This window comes from Podarcis liolepis, assembly GCF_965112155.1.
Source record: "Podarcis liolepis genome assembly, chromosome: 5".
In the NCBI taxonomy this organism is placed as follows: Eukaryota; Metazoa; Chordata; class Lepidosauria; order Squamata; family Lacertidae; genus Podarcis; species Podarcis liolepis.
The window spans coordinates 23006070-23023418 of NC_139556.1; the positions used below are offsets into that span (position 1 = coordinate 23006070).

A 17349-nucleotide genomic window follows, 5' to 3' on the forward strand; every position below is an offset into this window, starting at 1 on the left:
GGCTTACAGTAATGCTATTCCCCACTTCTGCCAAGTTGTTAGCCATCATACAATGCCCTTTTAGAGTTTGAAAAAACTTGCGTGGTGGGGGCTAGCCGGCAAAAGAGGGCAGGCCATGCCCCCCCAGCCACCCGATTGGCTGGCTGGGTGGACGACGCGGCCGGGATTCCCCTGAAACCAGCCCCCGCTCACGTGGGGTGGGCGTGAAGCCCGCAACCCCACCTCCTGGCCAGGTCCGGAAGTGGCTTTGTACAAACTGAATGAGACTTCCTGATTTAATACTGATTGCTTGTCCACTGGCATTAGCAGTAAATTTGTTTGCAGGAAATAGGCAAATGTTTGTACCCTAGAGCAACTTGTAATCTATCATATATACTCAGAAAATACTGAGTATGAGACCAGCAGGGATAAGAATGTTCTGCTGGTTTCTTTTTTAGGTGGTACAGCTTGTGTGTAGTTCATAAAGTATTTCTCATCCTTCTAAAAGAAAAATGGATCGCAATTATGAGTTGGTTTGGAATGGGCCTCAGTTGGCTAGGTGGATATAATGATATAAAACGGAAATAAAGTAGGTGATGCCATATATCAAGCAAGGAAAAATTGAGTTTGGAGAGATGCAATCTGGCCTCTAGCTCAGGCTTTTAATCTTGAAGGGCATTTTTTAACATGATGTGATTGCTAATAATACTTCACAGCAGGTTTTAGGAAATTAACATTTTTAAAGAGAAAAAGAAGCACGCACACACCAATGACTGGAACATACGATTCCAGAATCTAAAATTCTCAGATGTCTAGATTTTGGCTAGATGTTAGACTTTTAAGGACAACCTATTAATTAATTTAAAACAAATGCTGTGCCCAAATATTTTTAAAACAAATATAAAAATGAATTAAGGATACATTCCGCACAATGATCTGCAGATGTTTGCTTTTCACTTATTTTTGCTTTTAAGTTGCTTTAAACTTTTTTATGATTTCATTGTTTGGTTTTACGTTCTTATATTGCTGTAAACTGATGTGATATATTTTTTATGATACAGTAGTATATAAATATTTTTATAAAAATAGTAAAATTAAAATTAAATTAAAACAGCTAAAATATTGCCATTGTTAAAATTCAGCCTCTTCAAAGTTAATGCTGTGTCCACCCTACTCCAGGCAGAAGTAGCTGGAACATACCTAGCAAAGAAATGTCTAGCTGTTCCTTAGATACTCTAATTTGTTGAACAGATTGTTGCTCAGCTACTAGCTGTGGTGGTAGTCTTCTGAATGCCACTTGCTGGAAACTGCAGAAGATGAGAGTGCTCTTGTACTTGCGCCTTGCTTGCAGGTTGCTGGACTTAATGGACCATTGGCTTGATTTGGCAGGTTCTTCGTATGTACTTATAACATATAAGAAAAAGAATCAGTCTTGGCATCTGTTCACCTGCTGTTTGTTTGAGGGGACCCTCCAGACTGGTGCATTCTGTAACACGTTCTTGACACGTGTGTGTGTGTGTGTGTGTGTGTGTGTGTGTGTGTGTGAGAGAGAGAGAGAGAGAGAGACATACGCACGTGTTTGTTTGTGTTGGCATCTATCTGTCTTGGGAGACAATGGAAGAGCACACCTGCACATGAGTGCTAGATTTATTCTGCCTTAATTTGTTCTGTAATACTTCCCCAATGCTACTACATTATTGTTATTTTCAATCTGCCCTTCACCCTAAGGTCCTGGGGCAGCTTGGAACAAACCTCTCTTTCCAACAATATGCACTAAATGGAAAGGAAGCACTGTGAGTGGTTTATTTAACTACTCTACATAAGCATGTTGAATGTAAAAACTTGCCTTTAGTAGAGAAAGGGAAGTCCCTTGCCTTGGCACCTACTACAGGCACAACAGCTGGAGAATACTTTAAAACATGTTTGCACACCCCTTCACCTGGAGCTCCTGGCAAGAAGAGCTACCCAGCTGTTCTTCACTTATCATGCACTGGCTCATATTCTTCCCCAATCTGGTGGTGGCTGCTTCCCCCCACCCCCCACAACCCATCACATTTATCCTCACCAACAGCTTGCCACAAGCTGTCAGGAAGAGGAAAGTCTTGCTCTCCCATTTGCTTAGGTCGGAGTTTTTCAAGCTTTTTGGGTCCACAGCTTCTATGACCAACTACATTCTTTCTGCGGCACCCCTGTGGGGCTCAGGAGTCCAGTTATGTCACCCCTTGCCTGCAAAGCTAGCAGCCTCTCACCCCTTTTCAAACACCTTCCCTTGAGTGTTCCCTCAGCCTCCTCTCCTCTCCCCTCTCCTTGGGAGTCGTTTGAGCTGTTACAGCTGCCATCCCTGGTTTCTGAGCTGCCCCCTCCCCTAAAGAGAGTTGCCTCCTCATACTGCCCCACAAGGGCCTGGGAGGCACCCCCTGGCCAGCCCCAGAGGCACCATTCACCTGAGGAGCTTGTAGTCAGGGCTGCTGCAAGAAACAACTCTGCAAGCCTTTGGGAGGCAGAGACATAAGAGGGCGACGGAGGGAGGGAAAGAGGGACACAGGCTAGTGTTGTTCGTGGCACCCCTAACCATAATTCAAGGCACCCCAGGTGCTGTGGCACACTGGTTGAAAACCACTGGCTTAGGGGAAGGCCTCCATCACCAGAATGAGGTATATTTGGAGAGCAGACTGCCTGTTGTGGATTTAATTGAGCTGTACTGGCAGTGCCTGAAAGAACTTGCAGTTGCACTGTACAGAATAACAGAAGGATGAGCATGCTTGGAAGTATTCTCCAGCTGCTTCAGCAGCCATTGGTGGAAAATTGCCTGCTGCCTTCTTTCAGAAGCGAATACAGGCACAGGGTGGCTTTGTTACATTGCACCCTTTAATTAAGATAATTACATGTGAATTGGCTCATAGAAAGGGGAGGAGGTAGATTTTTAGGAATGGTGGGCCCAAGCATTGCATCCAGAAAGACATCTGCTTCTGAGATGTAGTGAACGGAAAACAACTCTGCACTGTGTTCTCTGCTTCCTGAGCTAAGACCAGGAGGAATCCATATGAATAAGACGTATATTGGGGCCCAAACACACAATTTGACAGCTTCTCTCTTGGAGATCATTTTAAAAAGCCAAACCAAACCTGAGGACTGATTGACGTCACCACATGGTTTACCTGTTGATTCCCTGGAAAATCTTAACCATGATGAAATCCTAGAAAATGTCCTGTTATATAGAACTGTTGTCCCAAACAGTGTGGGAATAGTACATTTAAGAGTGTGTGCAGTTCCCATTCATGCCTCCCCAACTTTCCTGCATCTGCATTTAGAAGCCTCTCTGTGATAAGGAATCAAATAATCACATGGCAAGGTGGTTCTTGGACTACGTCACAGCAGATGAGGAAATCACATGACAGACTTCTCTCCCATATCAATAACTCTTCTTGTGGAAAGCTGAATGTGAGGAGAAGGGTTCCAGCTTTTTTCTTTCTTTCTGAACGTATAAAATTTCTCCAGGACATACTAGCTTTCAACAGGGTTTTTGTAAGCAGTGGTATTCAGTGATGTGATTCCCTCCACGTACAGTTAAAAAGGTAAAGGGACCCCTGACCATTAGGTCCCGTCGTAGCCGACTCTGGGGTTGCAGCACTCATCTCGCTTTATTGGCCGAGGGAGCCGGCGTACAGCTTCTGGGTCATGTGGCCAGCATGACTAAGCCGCTTCTGGCGAACCAGAGCAGTGCACGGAAACGCCCTTTACCTTCCTGCTGGAGCGGTACTTGCACTTTGACATGCTTTCAAACTGCTAGGTTGGCAGGAGCAGGGACTTGAGCAATGGGAGCTCACCCCATTGCGGGGAATCGAACTGCTGACCTTCTGATAGGCAAGTACTAGGCTCTGTAGTTTAACCCACAGTGCCACCCGTGTCTCCCATGTACAGTTAGAGGTGGTTTAATCCTGGAACATCTTTTTAAACACATGATGCTGCTGGTTTTATATATCAGAACACAGGTATGAGCCAAAAGTTGAGGTCAATATACTTTCCAGACAAGAGAGTAAAAATGTGCCGTAGCTTCCAGTTATTGCTTACAAATACAAAAGCCTAGATGAGGCAGCAATTTACTTAAGGAACCATTTCCATTATCAGTGAATCATCTCTCTTTATTAGATGAGAAAGGCAGGAATGTCAAGTCTTTGGGCACAAAATCATAAGTCAAAATGTCTCAGAGGAACCTGTACTTTTCCATGGTTTTTGCTTGGCTTTCTATATTACCTCTACCCCTTTGCTCCTTATTTGTGTGTGTGTTAGTTTAGAATTTTATCTGACCTATCCCAAAGGCCCAGAATGGGTAACAGCTGTAGAGAAAAGACAAAAGATCCACCTAGGCTTCTAAGCATTCTAATTTGGGGAGATGCCTTCCCAGTGTTTTGCACAGCCAGTATGGAAATAGTAGATATAGATTATTACCCAGCCTTTTTACTTTGTGAAAAGAAGGAGTTTCCATTCAAAGAATGAGAAAACAACACTTCTTCCATTTACAGAACAAAAACACTGGATTCTACGCACAGGATTGGACTTGGATTTCAAATAACTCATGCTTTACCCCATAGTGGTCTCCTTAAAACAGCATACCCTCCCAACATTTCTCCAATGGAAATAGGGATGTCCTATTCCATAATAATAATAATAATTTTATTATTTATACCCCGCCCATCTGATTGGTGTGCCCCAGCCACTCTGGGTGGCTTCCAACATATATAAAAACACAATAAAACATCAAACATTTGAAACCTCCCTATACAGGGCTGCTTTCAAATGGCTTCTAATGGTTGTATAGCTACTTATCTCCTTGACTCAGGGGTCCATACCCTCCAACATTTATCTGATGAAAATAGGGATGCCCTAAGGAAAAGTGGGCCATTCCAGGTTCAGATCAGAAATGGGGACGGCTTCTGTAAATCTGGGACTGTCCCTGGAATATAGGGACACTTGGAGGGTTTGAACCAGGGTTGAGGAACCTCAGGCCCAGGGTCCAAATGCAGGCCTCTTTATCTGATGCACAGAACTCTGTCCAGGCCACACCTCCACTCCTTAAGCCACACCCCTCACTGGCTCTGCTTCACACCTGAAAGTTTTTGCCTGACTGGAATGTGCCCACAAGCTTTGAGAATGCCTCTTGCTTGCCTTGATGGAGGACAGAGAGGGGTGTAGAAACTAGCTGGCATGTGGCTCAGAAGAGAATGTAGCCATCAGTCTGAAAATGCATCCCCACCACTGCCTTAGAGGAAGGGTGGGATGCCTGTTGGCATCTTTCTGCCTTGGGAGGCAAGGGAGGAGTGTGCCTTTGGGGGTGAAGTCAAACTGTTGGATGGTTACAGTGCCTGCTGTGGCTGTAGAGACTGATACGGGAGAGAGGTGTTTTGCTGCAGGTGAGACAGATGAAGGTGTCCAGTTGTGCTGGTGCAGCTGCACCATGGTGTTTCCTCTGTCTGTGTTCCTCCTAGCGGTCATTCCTCCTCTGGTCACTGCTATGGATGCGCAACCTGTCTCCAGGCACTGTGATTATCTTCAAGGGATTCCTACACGGTGGGGTTGGCGTTCCCAGCCTTCATGTCATGCCTGCAGACATCTTTGTATCGCAGAGTTGGTCTGACGATGGGCCTGGTGCCTGAAGCCAGCTTCCCGCAGAGCACATCCTTGGGGATCCTGGCATCTTCCATTCTGTGTTCATGTGAGAGGGATTGTTAAGTTCCTTGGGAGGGAAGCATTGACATAGCAAAACGCTACAGTTCTCTTGGAAATCTTGCTTAGCATATGCTCTTTAGTGTTCCGTGACTGTATTACTGCTATTGAAGTGGGAGCCCCACCGATGAGACAATACCTGGCTTGGCTCCATAATATTTTATGTTTTGTTTAGATACTGTACTTTCAACTTGTTATGTTTGGAATATCAGAAGCGTTTGGCATTGCTTCTTTGGAGTCTAGGAATCTCCCAAATGCAATTGCAATCCCTTCTCAAAATAGGAGAGCACCGACTCCAATTTAATTTTCTGGGAAATGCTGAGTTGATTATCGATTTGCTTGACATCCTTGGCTTGGAAGAGGCTCCTAACATCTCCAGTGTGATCTCCAAGTCAGTGTCTGTTAAAAGTCTGCTCTGCACTGCCACTTTCATTTCAGTTTGTTTTTCACTATTCTAGCACAAATATATTTATGCAGTTCCCTAGAAAAGAGGGACACTTTGAAAGTGGATGGTCAATTAGTCCAGTTTAGCTTCTGATAAAATTATTTAGCAGAAACAAATCAATAAGGTGTCCAGGAAGATAAGACAGAACAGGATTTTTCCAGTATTGAAAGTGTGATAAAACTATTGTGTGTGGCATAAGCACTCATATTTTCTTTTGTCCCACTGTAGTCTCTGGTCAAAAAGGTTTTGCAGGTTTTTGAAGCAAAATAAAAGTTTTTAAAACCTGTTTAAACAGGTGCAATACTGGGACAGAAAGAAAATAGTGTGCATCTTAGAGGCAGCGAGGATTCTGTCCTGATACTTTCAACTTTGGGAGCGGAAAGTATAATAATTTTTCTGTTCATACAATGCATGCAGGTTAAAAAAAAGAAAAGAATCTGACACTGAAGGAGCAAGGGTGGGGCTATGGCCAGGAAGGCCAACAGCTTGAGACATCTATCCAAACTGGCTAACATGTACATGCATAATATCTGGCAAAAATCTAGGTTCATACAAACTTTGTAGGTGTCATCTTCACAACTAGAAACCCTGCCTAGTCAAAGGCAGCTTTGAATTTAGGGTGGTGTGGGCAGTTCCCTTGTATAGGGCACTGAGCTGAGGGGTGCAAAATAAAATTAATAATAATAATAATAATAATAATAATAATAATAATAATAATAATAAATACCACCTTATTTGGGAACCTATTGAAAAGAGCCATTAAAAAGCAACTGTACCAACATGAATTATTGTGAAAATAATAAATTCTTGGGGGTGCCAAATGTTGGCTCCCTTCAGGGCACAATGTTACCAAAGTCAAAGGTTCCCTGAATGTGCAATCAAAGCCTTTGTGTGTAAAGTCCTACAGACACTGGGTGAGATCCATTGTTAGTCATATTTCATAGAATCATAGAATCATAGAATCATAGAATCATAGAGTTGGAAGAGACCACAAGGGCCATCGAGTCCAATCCCCTGCCAAGCAGGAAACACCATCAGAGCACTCCTGACATATGGTTGTCAAGCCTCTGCTTAAAGACCTCCAAAGTAGGAGACTCCACCACACTCCTTGGCAGCAAATTCCACTGTCGAACAGCTCTTACTGTCAGGAAGTTCTTCCTAATGTTTAGGTGGAATCTTCTTTCTTGTAGTTTGGGTCCATTGCTCCGTGTCCGCTTCTCTGGAGCAGCAGAAAACAACCTTTCTCCCTCCTCTATGTGACATCCTTTTATATATTTGAACATGGCTATCATATCACCCCTTAACCTCCTCTTCTCCAGGCTAAACATGCCCAGCTCCCTTAGCCGTTCCTCATATTTAGAGTAGCATGAAATAAATGGGTCTAAGTAACTTCTGTTTATTGTTTTCAGTGGGTCTAATCTAAGAATGAGTTAGTTTGATGGTGAACAAATATGCATACACGCATATAGGATGAATGTCTGAATTACTCTTTTGCTGCTCTCTTCATGTGAATAGCAGTAGCAGGGAAAAGTGTCAGCTCAAATATACCTTAAGGTGTAAATGAAGTATTGACTTAATTTAAAGATGCTGATGTTTTAGGGCTGCAACATGCAACAGTGCAATTTATCCATCACTCTTAGGCAAGTGGATTGTAGCCATAACTGATTAGTTTATCAGAAGTTTTTAAAATCAATGTAAAAAGACATCACTGTTAATTAGGCAGCAATTTCCTTTAAATAATTTTTTGATGCAAGTAATTATGAAAATTGCAGTTGGCAACACCATGTTACAAAGGGCATTGCCCATTTTCCTTCAGGAAGGAGGGGAATAACTCTTCTTTTTGATATTTTATTAAAAGTTGATTAAATAAACACATAAAAATGTTTTGTTGTAAACCGCTCTGATATTTTCATAAATAGTGATAAATATTTTTTAATAAATAAATGAGACTGAGAAGTTATGTTTATCTCACAACAACCCTGTATACAACCTGCAAGAGAGGTCTGTTAAACAAGATAAAGCCACTGGAGGAAGATAAATAAAATACTGTAAGCGACTGACAAACACTATAGTTCTTCCATTTGTAAAGTCTCGCAAGAAACAGGATTCCCCATACAGAGCACCAACAAAACAACCTTCTAAACCTGCTGTGACATTTGTCTGGATATGAAAACAATTCCGTAACCAATAGACTACCCCTTTGTTTTTTCTAACTCTAGTCTAAACAATCAATGCACAGTAAAAATTAGCATTCAGGCTTCTTTCCGCTCAAGACTTTCTGTGATAAATGATGATTCTCTTTCTTGGCCTCTCAACTGTGGTGCAAAGTAGTTAGCATAATGAATAATTTCCTGAACAATAAAAGGACCTCTGTCTTTAAGAACAATGTTTTAGAGTTTGTAACACTATTTTATTTAGTAGTACTTTTCAAGAAGATTTAGAAATGAAATTAATCCCGCAGGGACGTCTCTTTTTTTGCATATGTTGCTCGGTAAAGTATCAACTTCACTGAGGATATATAATGAATTTTTGTCCAACTGTGGATCCTTATGATCCTTATCTAGCCAAAATGACACCATTCACATGGAAGAGGCAGGCTTGGAGAAATCTCACCGTTTGCTGAAGTACAAAAAAAAACTTTAGAGAAAAAAGGCCTAAGGGGAAACCCTCAAAAACAAACCAGTGAAAACTGAGCATGCTTAGTGAGCATGGAATACTAACTTACTGGCTGACACCTGGAAGACAAAAAATAGAAACCAGAAAAATGAAGAGGGAGAGTGGAATGTCATATTCTGGAATGCACACAGCTGGCTGGACCTCTGAGTAGAAGCACTCCATATGGCAACATTTTCTTGCAGGTCCTGCTTGCAATGAGAGAGGTGCAGACCCAGAGCAAGAGTTTTGTATTCCAAGCAAAGCTAGTTATGTTGTTTTAATTTCCGAGTCCTCCTTCATCTCTAATCAAGCATCCATTTTCCAACTGGGGCAGAACATCCTGGGCTGAAATACGGCTGGGTTATCTAATGTATGCTAGATCAGGCCATTGGGTCATCAAGAAGACCAAATCCGTTCCTCTTTCCAAAGCTCCTTCCCAGCTGGTAGCAAAGCTGGGTGAGTGAACTCCTCCCCTCTCGCCAACTGGTTGAGAGGTGAATGTCACGGTCTGGTTTACGAACTCTTGGTGGAGGACATTGCGACTGGGGGCAAGATGGTAGGGTGGGAGCAGGAACAGGAGTCCGGAAGCCAGAAGTCCGGAAGCCAAGGGTCCGAGGCTCAGGAAACCAGGAGTCGAGGAGTCAAGGGTTTGAGGAGCAGGAAACAAGGAGTCAAGAAGCCAAGGGTCTGAGGATCAGGAAGCAAGGAGTCAAGAATCCAAGCGTAGCAAGGCAGGAAGCATGTTGCTGTGGCAAAGAGCCGAAGGGAAATGCTGGTCTTATATCCCTTCCCGGCTCTTGCCACCAGGTGCTGTGAGTTACCAATTGACCTCACCTGTGTGGCCGCGTCTTGCCTCTTCAGAACAAACTTCGGAAAGCCCCAGTCCTGCAAAGCCCTACTGGTCACAGGGCCTGGCTCCTGCACGTACTCCTGATAGTGAGGCATTCTGCAGTGGTCCCTCTCTGTCCCTAGAAGCAGGGAAGAAATAAGGCAGCTGGGGCAGTGGAGTTCTGTGCTGCTTCACTGCCACCATAGCCTCCCTTACCTGGGTTGCTTCCTCGGCAGTGTCCGGGTGGAGCACTTTTAGGAGTGCCGCCTCTTCTGTTTCCGCTGCCTGAGGCAGCTGCTTCACTCCATGTCAAAGTGGGCCGGCTCAGTGGAGAAGACATTTCTATGTGTTCCATACACACCAAACAGAAACAGATGTCCTAGTCTGCAAACAAGCAGCCCAATCCCATACAGATCTGTTCACACAAAGATTTCTAACAATGAGGCCCAAGCACTTGCTTCTTTCTGCCAGCCAGAAAATAAAGATATCATGTATTCAGCTTTCAGTATCTCTACTTCTACTTTAACTACAGATGGTAACCAGTCTAACCAAAGAAGTAGAGTAGAGTTTGTTCTGTGGAATAATTAATGGCCTGGCAACTTACATAGTTCTGCATCGTGGGTTTGTGACCTTCTGGTGAAGATTTGCTGACCTTGCTTGCTGTCTGAAGAGTTGGATTAACTAAAAATAGATGAGACTAAATGAAGTTCTCTCTTAAGAACACTTCTTCCAACCAAAGACATAAAACCATTTTGAAGTGACCCCAGTGTAAGGCACTGGAAAGGTCAGGTGCCCATTAATATCCACAGTTGTGACAGACCCATTATAGTTTGCAGTAACAGAAGAGCAAATTCTCCATGTCCAAAGGTGAAAAATGACTTTGAGAGGCCAGTTTTAGCAGAACTTTTGGAATTCACAAGTTGGTTGTTTTTTTTAATGTTATCCAATTTCTTCTTCTTCTTCTTCTTCTTCTTCTTCTTCTTCTTCTTCTTCTTCTTCTTCTTCTTCTTCTTCTTCGCTTAATGAATTCATTCACTCATTTAATGCTGCCATTCAATATATATTGTCTTCTTACAGTAGCTTGCAACATATAAAAACAAAAGACATATAAAAATAAAACAGTGCACCAATAATAATTGCAGTGATGAAACACGTTACACTAATCCAATTCTGCCAGCCTCATAAAAAAGAAAAGAAAAGAACCCTTGGTAAGCCAGTCATGAATACAAATATTTTTCAGGGTTCAAATGTATTTCTTCACTCTAGGTCATCACATCATAGAATAAAATGGGGTGGGGTGGGGGATAAATACCAGAGCCATAAGTCATCACTCCATAAAATGAGGGGATGGATCTAACACAACAAATGACATGAAAAAGTTAAATAGAATCAAAAATTAAAATGTTTTTAGAGCCCATTTAAATGAGAACAAAGAGGCGGCTGATTGTATCTCTCAGGAGAGGGGGTTTCACATTCATGGGACCACCCACATAGAGCCACTATCTTTCATGCCCAGTAGCATAAACCTTCTCTGTGGCAGGCAAAGGAGTAGAATCTCTGCCATGGATCTTAAATCTCTTGCAGGTTTGTTTGGGCACAGGCCATTAAGTATGGAATTATCCATATTGTACCTAAGAAGCAAATTCTTTTTCTTTCTACACCAAGTTTTGGAAAGAGCAGAGGAAAGGTAAATGAAGTTAAGCCCAAAGTTTTCCTTGCTCATAATCTCCCTCACTTCAATATTAAATCTGTGCAGAGCTTGAATGAACTATTAAAGGATTTAGACATCATCATCTGTTTCTCCCTTAGCCAACCTGTCCCCCCTGCTTTCCCAGGAATATATCCTGCCATACGGAAATGTATCTTTCAGCTGTGTGTCCTCTCCCCTTACTAATTACTAATCCATGCTAATTTGTTACATGTTGGGGGGGGGGGAATGGAGAAGCTCTGTTCTTGAACCTCTGCCCCACATTCCAGCACATCAGTTTGTCACTGAGCTAGGTAGACCAATGGTATGACTTGGTATCGGGCAACTTTCTATACTCCTAAACATTGTTGTGTGTGGCATTTATATCTATTTCTCCAATTGTTTTCTCAGGCCAAACAAACCCGAAAAACCTGTGTGATCAGAGGCACTAGTTAAGGAAGAAATTAGGGTCATTTTTGTTAAGGGCATGGTGGCACCAATGCATTCCCTTCAGTTCATAAAAACCTAACCTGTTTATAACCTACATAGAACATCTGTAGGTATGTATTGAGAATGGGATGTTGCTGTTGCTGCTGATCTAGCATGTCCAGTTTAGTTAATCCGAGAAGCAACTTGCTAGAAAATGGGTTGCCATAATTTTTTGGAGAAACTGCAGCAATTATTTTACAGCAAGCTAGCAGTCTCTGTGCATATGCTGGGTTACATTAGCGCTTGCTCCTGATAGCCTAGAGCTCTAAAGCACCATTCTTTGCCAAGGAGGCGGCGGCTATCTCCAATCTGGCATCTGAAAATGACAAAGCGATCTATCAAACAGAATTAGGCAGGCAGATCCTTCCTGTTCTGTTTAGCGTTGTAATTCAATATGGCCAAGCCAGAGGCCTAACCAGGAGAGAATCGTCCCTTCAAATCTAATGAAGCACGGCTCGCATTTTGCATCCCACAAGCATTAGCATGTAAGCTTCCTCTATTTTTAAATGGAGATGGGCATACTGTACATGTCAAGCAGAATTTATCAAGGTATTTTGGAGGCAATCTACATTGGGCAATAGTTCAGTGGTAAAAACACACTGTGAAATACCAGTTGTTGACTTCTGGATCCTTTGAAAAGATGTATGTTTGCACACTTAGGTTTTGATGCATTATTTGATGCATGGGCAGCGCCACACTGACATCCAGGTCTTAAAGTGGGCAAAAACGTGATTGTAAAAGAGTGGCACACAAATCTCTATCCGTGAGAAGCTGTGCATAAGGCAAGGTTCCAGAAACCATTTTAAAATTAATGGTGGTTTTTTTTAATCATCTGTTTGAAAGGAATGTGTTGCTACGATGCTTCCCAACATAATGCATCCCAGAAATGTAGAATTCAGTATACCATCAAACTCAGCTTTCTATTAAAATAAGTTAGGAAAAAGCCAATGACTAGACCATATGGCTGCAAAGATTGGATGGAAAATGCAGAGACAACCTCATGATGCCTCAGAAGTGTGGATATATAAGGTGGGGAAAATCCTGCTTGGAACTCCACCCTCTGAGCAATACAAAAGAGGCATATTCACAATTCACAGAGAAACAGATTGGAATGATGTAAATTGTAAAACACCCAGAGAAACCACATTTGGGTTCTTGCTTTGGACCATAAATGGTATTCTGGAAAAAAAGTACCTGAAATGGCAACTTGTGAGCTAGACAAACCAACCAAATTCCTGAGTAGTAATAATAACTGCTAACAAACTGCTTCAATTGTCCATTTAACAGTAATGGAATAAGGCACCGGAGAGACATAAAACTTCAGTTTGCACCTTCAAAATCCCCGAGGCTGAATCTCACCTCTTTTACACAGAATCTGCCTCTACTAGGATGAGTGCCAGATGAGGAGTGTGACCTTGGGAAGTCATAGGGGCTAGCTCGATAAAGATTTTGACTGAGTGTGCGGCAGCTGTGGGAAAAAAAGAGAATTCCATGTTAGGGATCATTAGGCAGTGCCGAAAATAAAACTGCCAACATCATAACACCATTATATAAATCTATGGTGCAACCACAGTTTCAGTCCTTTGTACAGTTAGTGAAATGAGAAGTTTCCCCACCATTTGCATCACAATGCCAGAACCTGGGACATCCAATGAATGAAGCTGAATGTTATATGATTTGGATAAGGACAAACCACAGAAACTACGTCTTCGCACAACACATAATTAAAGTATGGAATTTGCTCCCACAAGATGAGTGATTGCTACTGACTGGGATGACTTTAAAAAAAAATTAAATGAGTTCATAGAGGTTAAGGCTTCCAAGATCTGATGGCTCTGTTTTACTTCCACGGTGAGAGGCTGTATGGCACTGGATACCATTAGCAGGGAATACCAAGTGGAGTGACTACTATTGTACTTGGGTCCCGCCTGCTTCTGAGCTTCCCCTAGGCATCTGGTTTGCTACTGTGAGAATCGGGTGCTGACTAGATGGACCTTTCACCCGCTGCAACAAGACTCTTCTTATGTTCTAATGTGTGAATTGGAGTGCTTTGCCTGGCTTGCAAATTGATGTTACAGCCCTTACCAGTCACGTGTCACTGGTGAATTTAGTTAGTTTGACTGGCTCAGAAGGAGGCATTCTGGGCTGTTTACACAGAAAATGGTTTTTGTCCTGCAATGCATATTGAAATATGGTATCTGTGGAGGTTTTGTGGCTGACTTCATCATGCCATTGGGTCCAATGCGACATTAATTTGGCTGGCTCTGCTGGCTCAGAACATGACATTCCATTTTTTGGAGTAGCGCTTGATGCTTGGAATGAGTATTGGGGCATGGTTTCTGTGGATGAACCGTGGCTCGTTGCATCAATCCAAAATGCTTTTAATGCTTGGAATGGATATTTGACCATGATTTTTGTGGAAGTTTTCTTCAGGATTCCTTTCTAGACTTGTGTGACTGATGAATTTGGTTAACTCAGTTAGCACAGAAGTTGGCATTTTAGGCCATTTTATGGTGGGGAATACCATTTATGGCCCAGAACTGGTATTGGAGTGTGGCTTCTGTGGACATTTTGTGGTTTACTCATTCTGACGAATTTGGCTAACTTTGCTAGCTTGGAAGTCTCCATTCTAGGCCTTTCAGTTGTGTTCCAGATGGGTTCTGGCAATGAAGAAGTTAATAAGTGTGTGTGTGTGTGTGTGTGTGTTCTTAAGTGTCTCTAACACATTGCAGTTTTTGACAGCAGTTTTATGTGTAAGGGGGTAATTCTGGCCCATTCTGCACCAGCTTTGACACATCCTCCAAATTCTTAATGTGGCAAAATTATTATAATGACCAGCTTGAATGGGAACTGTCTTTTCTAACAGTTCAAAAAGAGGCCAACATATGATGCCCCCCTGCAGCCCTTGTGCTGTTTTCCCAAAACTGCTTAAGCAAAGCACTGGGCTTTGGGAAGGAGGCACGAAGCTCTGACAGGGTCCTAGAGCCCTCCACGCCTTCTTCTCAAAGCTGGGAAAGTGCTATCTAGACTTTGGGAAGGAAGTGGGAAGCCTCTAGGAACCTGTCAGAGTCCTCATGCCTCCTTCTCAAAGCCCAACACTTTGTTTACCTGGCTTTGGGAAGGCAGTTGGAGGACTGTGGCGGAGGTCAAATATTCCTGGGGGTTGCCAAAAAAGGCCTTGAGGGACTCATGTTGGACCACTTTGCTCTAAGTAATTAGCAAAACTCTAATCTTACATCAATGCTGACTTCCAGCTTTTTCATTCTTTGCCATGCTCTGACCCTCCTTGAATGGAGAACTTGACTGTCAACAAAGGTACATCACTCTTTTCTCCACTTTCCCTTTTAGGAACTTAATTCTGCAGAGAGCCCAAGACCGGTGGAGGAGAAACCCAAACGCCGAAGACTCCTTTCCCTGGACACATTTAGAGGGTAAAGTCCTGCACCATGTTGATTTGCCATAGTCTTTAAAATTAATTTTTACAATACAGTGGTACCTCGGGTTACAAACACCTTGGGTTACAAACATTTCGGGTTACAGACTCCACTAACCCAGAAGTAGTACCTCAGGTTAAGAACTTTGCCCCAGGATGAGAACAGAAATCGCGTGGCAGCAGTGGGAGGCCCCATTAGCTAAAGTGGTTCCTCAGGTTGAGAACAATTTCAGGTTAAAAACGGAGCTCCAGAATGAATTAACTTTGTAACCAGAGGTACCACTGTAGATGAATTTATACAGTTTATCATTTAAACTTGGAGCAGTGTTTATATCGTGCCTTCTTACTGAGGAATGGGGGGGGGGGGTGCAATGGGTTATGCAGGATTCTTAAGCCCCACCTTTTCTGATGGCTGCAAATGCTACTGAGATGTTCATTTTGGGATTTAAGCAGAAACTGCTCACACAACTTCAGACTCATTCACTTAATCATATGGTCTAGAAACTTGGTTTTAAAAAACAAAAACAAAAGAGTTGTTGGCTGGTTTTGAATTCTAGACCCATTCCCCACTCCTGTACTTTCCTTTTAATAGAGAAGAAGACACATTCTCTTTAGTAGAGAAGGGCATTTACTCAGCCCTTTTGTGGTACAGCAAGTTGTTTTGTTTGTGTTCATGTAACTAAATGAGGAAAACAGTTTTCAGAGCAATACCCTAGATACTACTATAATATAAATAGTAAGAGAGCAGTAATGTTAATGCCATTTTGAGAAAAATGGTGGATTACTCGGATTCATAAAGACATGAGAGATAAGCAGTTGACCAGATCTTTTCCATGTGCTTCTGCAACTTCATTTTCTTATTACTGTAGTTGTTACAATCCCACTGGGAGTAAAAGGTTAACATTGTTACTGCAGTGGATTTCCCCCTACCCTACTGCCTGATGAGCTAGTAAGTCTCTCTCTCTCTCCTTTATTAAAAGATTTTTCTTAGGTAGCAAAGGTACATATGATTCTGTTTTCAAATCACAGAGTCCTTCATACAGGTCAGTTACATTCAGAGCGAGACATTACTGTTATAGGCAATATGTAAACAACAATAGGAAATGGAGCCAAGCCAAGAATCAAACCATTGGTATTTTAGATGCAGTGATATTTTCCATTGTGTCTATTCTACACTGCCATTTTTAAAGGACAGAGCTAACGTCTAGTAGCTGGCAGAGTGAGCTTGTGAGTACATTAACTACTTAGCTAGTTATGCGGTTAAGAAGGTGCAGAATTCATTAGAGGTACATTGGGTACAGGCAACACCCCCATTTACATGGAGGGATTATATTCTGAGGCATTGTGTGTGTCAGTGAAATCACGTATATTTGAAACACCATTGGAAAAGCCCTTTTGTGATATTTTTGTGACGTTTTCAGGATACTTCCAGGTTTGGCACAATGCATGCTTGTGTGATCAAGCATATATTGAACGAGCCAGTTCCCAGGATTCCTTTGGGGAAGCCATGACTGTTGAAGCGTGGTAAAAGAGTGCTTTAAATATATGGTAGGGTGAGACTGCTGTTTGTCTAAGGCAATCAAGGGAGTTCATAGCGAGGCAAGATTTGAACCAAGGACTTCAGGCTCACAGTCCACTCTCTTCAACGCCATGCTACCCTACCTCAGTACTAGCAGTGATGGGGACACGGGTGAGGCTGTGATCTACACCACTGAGCCTCTTGAGTTTGGTGATTGGAAGGTTGGCCATTTGAATCTGTGCACATGAGGGGGGGGGGAGCTCCCATTGCTCTGTCCCAGCTCTTGCCAACCTAGCAGTTCGAAAGCACACCATGCAAGTAGATAAATAGATACTGCTGCGTCGGGAAGGTAAACAGCATTCCCGTGTGCTCTGGCTTCCGTCTGGATGCTGACCCGGAAAGATGTCTGCGGAAAAACGTTGGCTCCCTCGGCCTGAAGCGAGATGAGCGCCACACCCCATAGTCGTCTTTGACTGGACTTAATCGTCCAGGGGTCATTGACCTTTTACCTTTATTAGCAGTGATGTGACATGCTTGTTTTGCTTCTGTTTAGTCTGCATGCATGCAAGCAAATGTACAGTTTCTCCTA

At 42.7% G+C, this 17349-nt stretch overlaps 1 protein-coding gene across 4 annotated transcripts in view; it reads left to right on the forward strand.

Moving 5' to 3' along the window:
• LOC310706525 (heparan-alpha-glucosaminide N-acetyltransferase-like) overlaps window positions 1–17349 on the forward strand; it is a 167584-nt gene that overhangs the window by 48828 nt on the left and 101407 nt on the right. For all 4 annotated transcript variants that reach the window (XM_083502652.1, XM_083502654.1, XM_083502655.1 and 1 more), the window contains one exon: window positions 15157–15239. In XM_083502652.1, the coding sequence (XP_083358778.1) occupies window positions 15157–15239 (83 nt within the window). The remainder of the gene's footprint in view (window positions 1–15156; window positions 15240–17349) is intronic.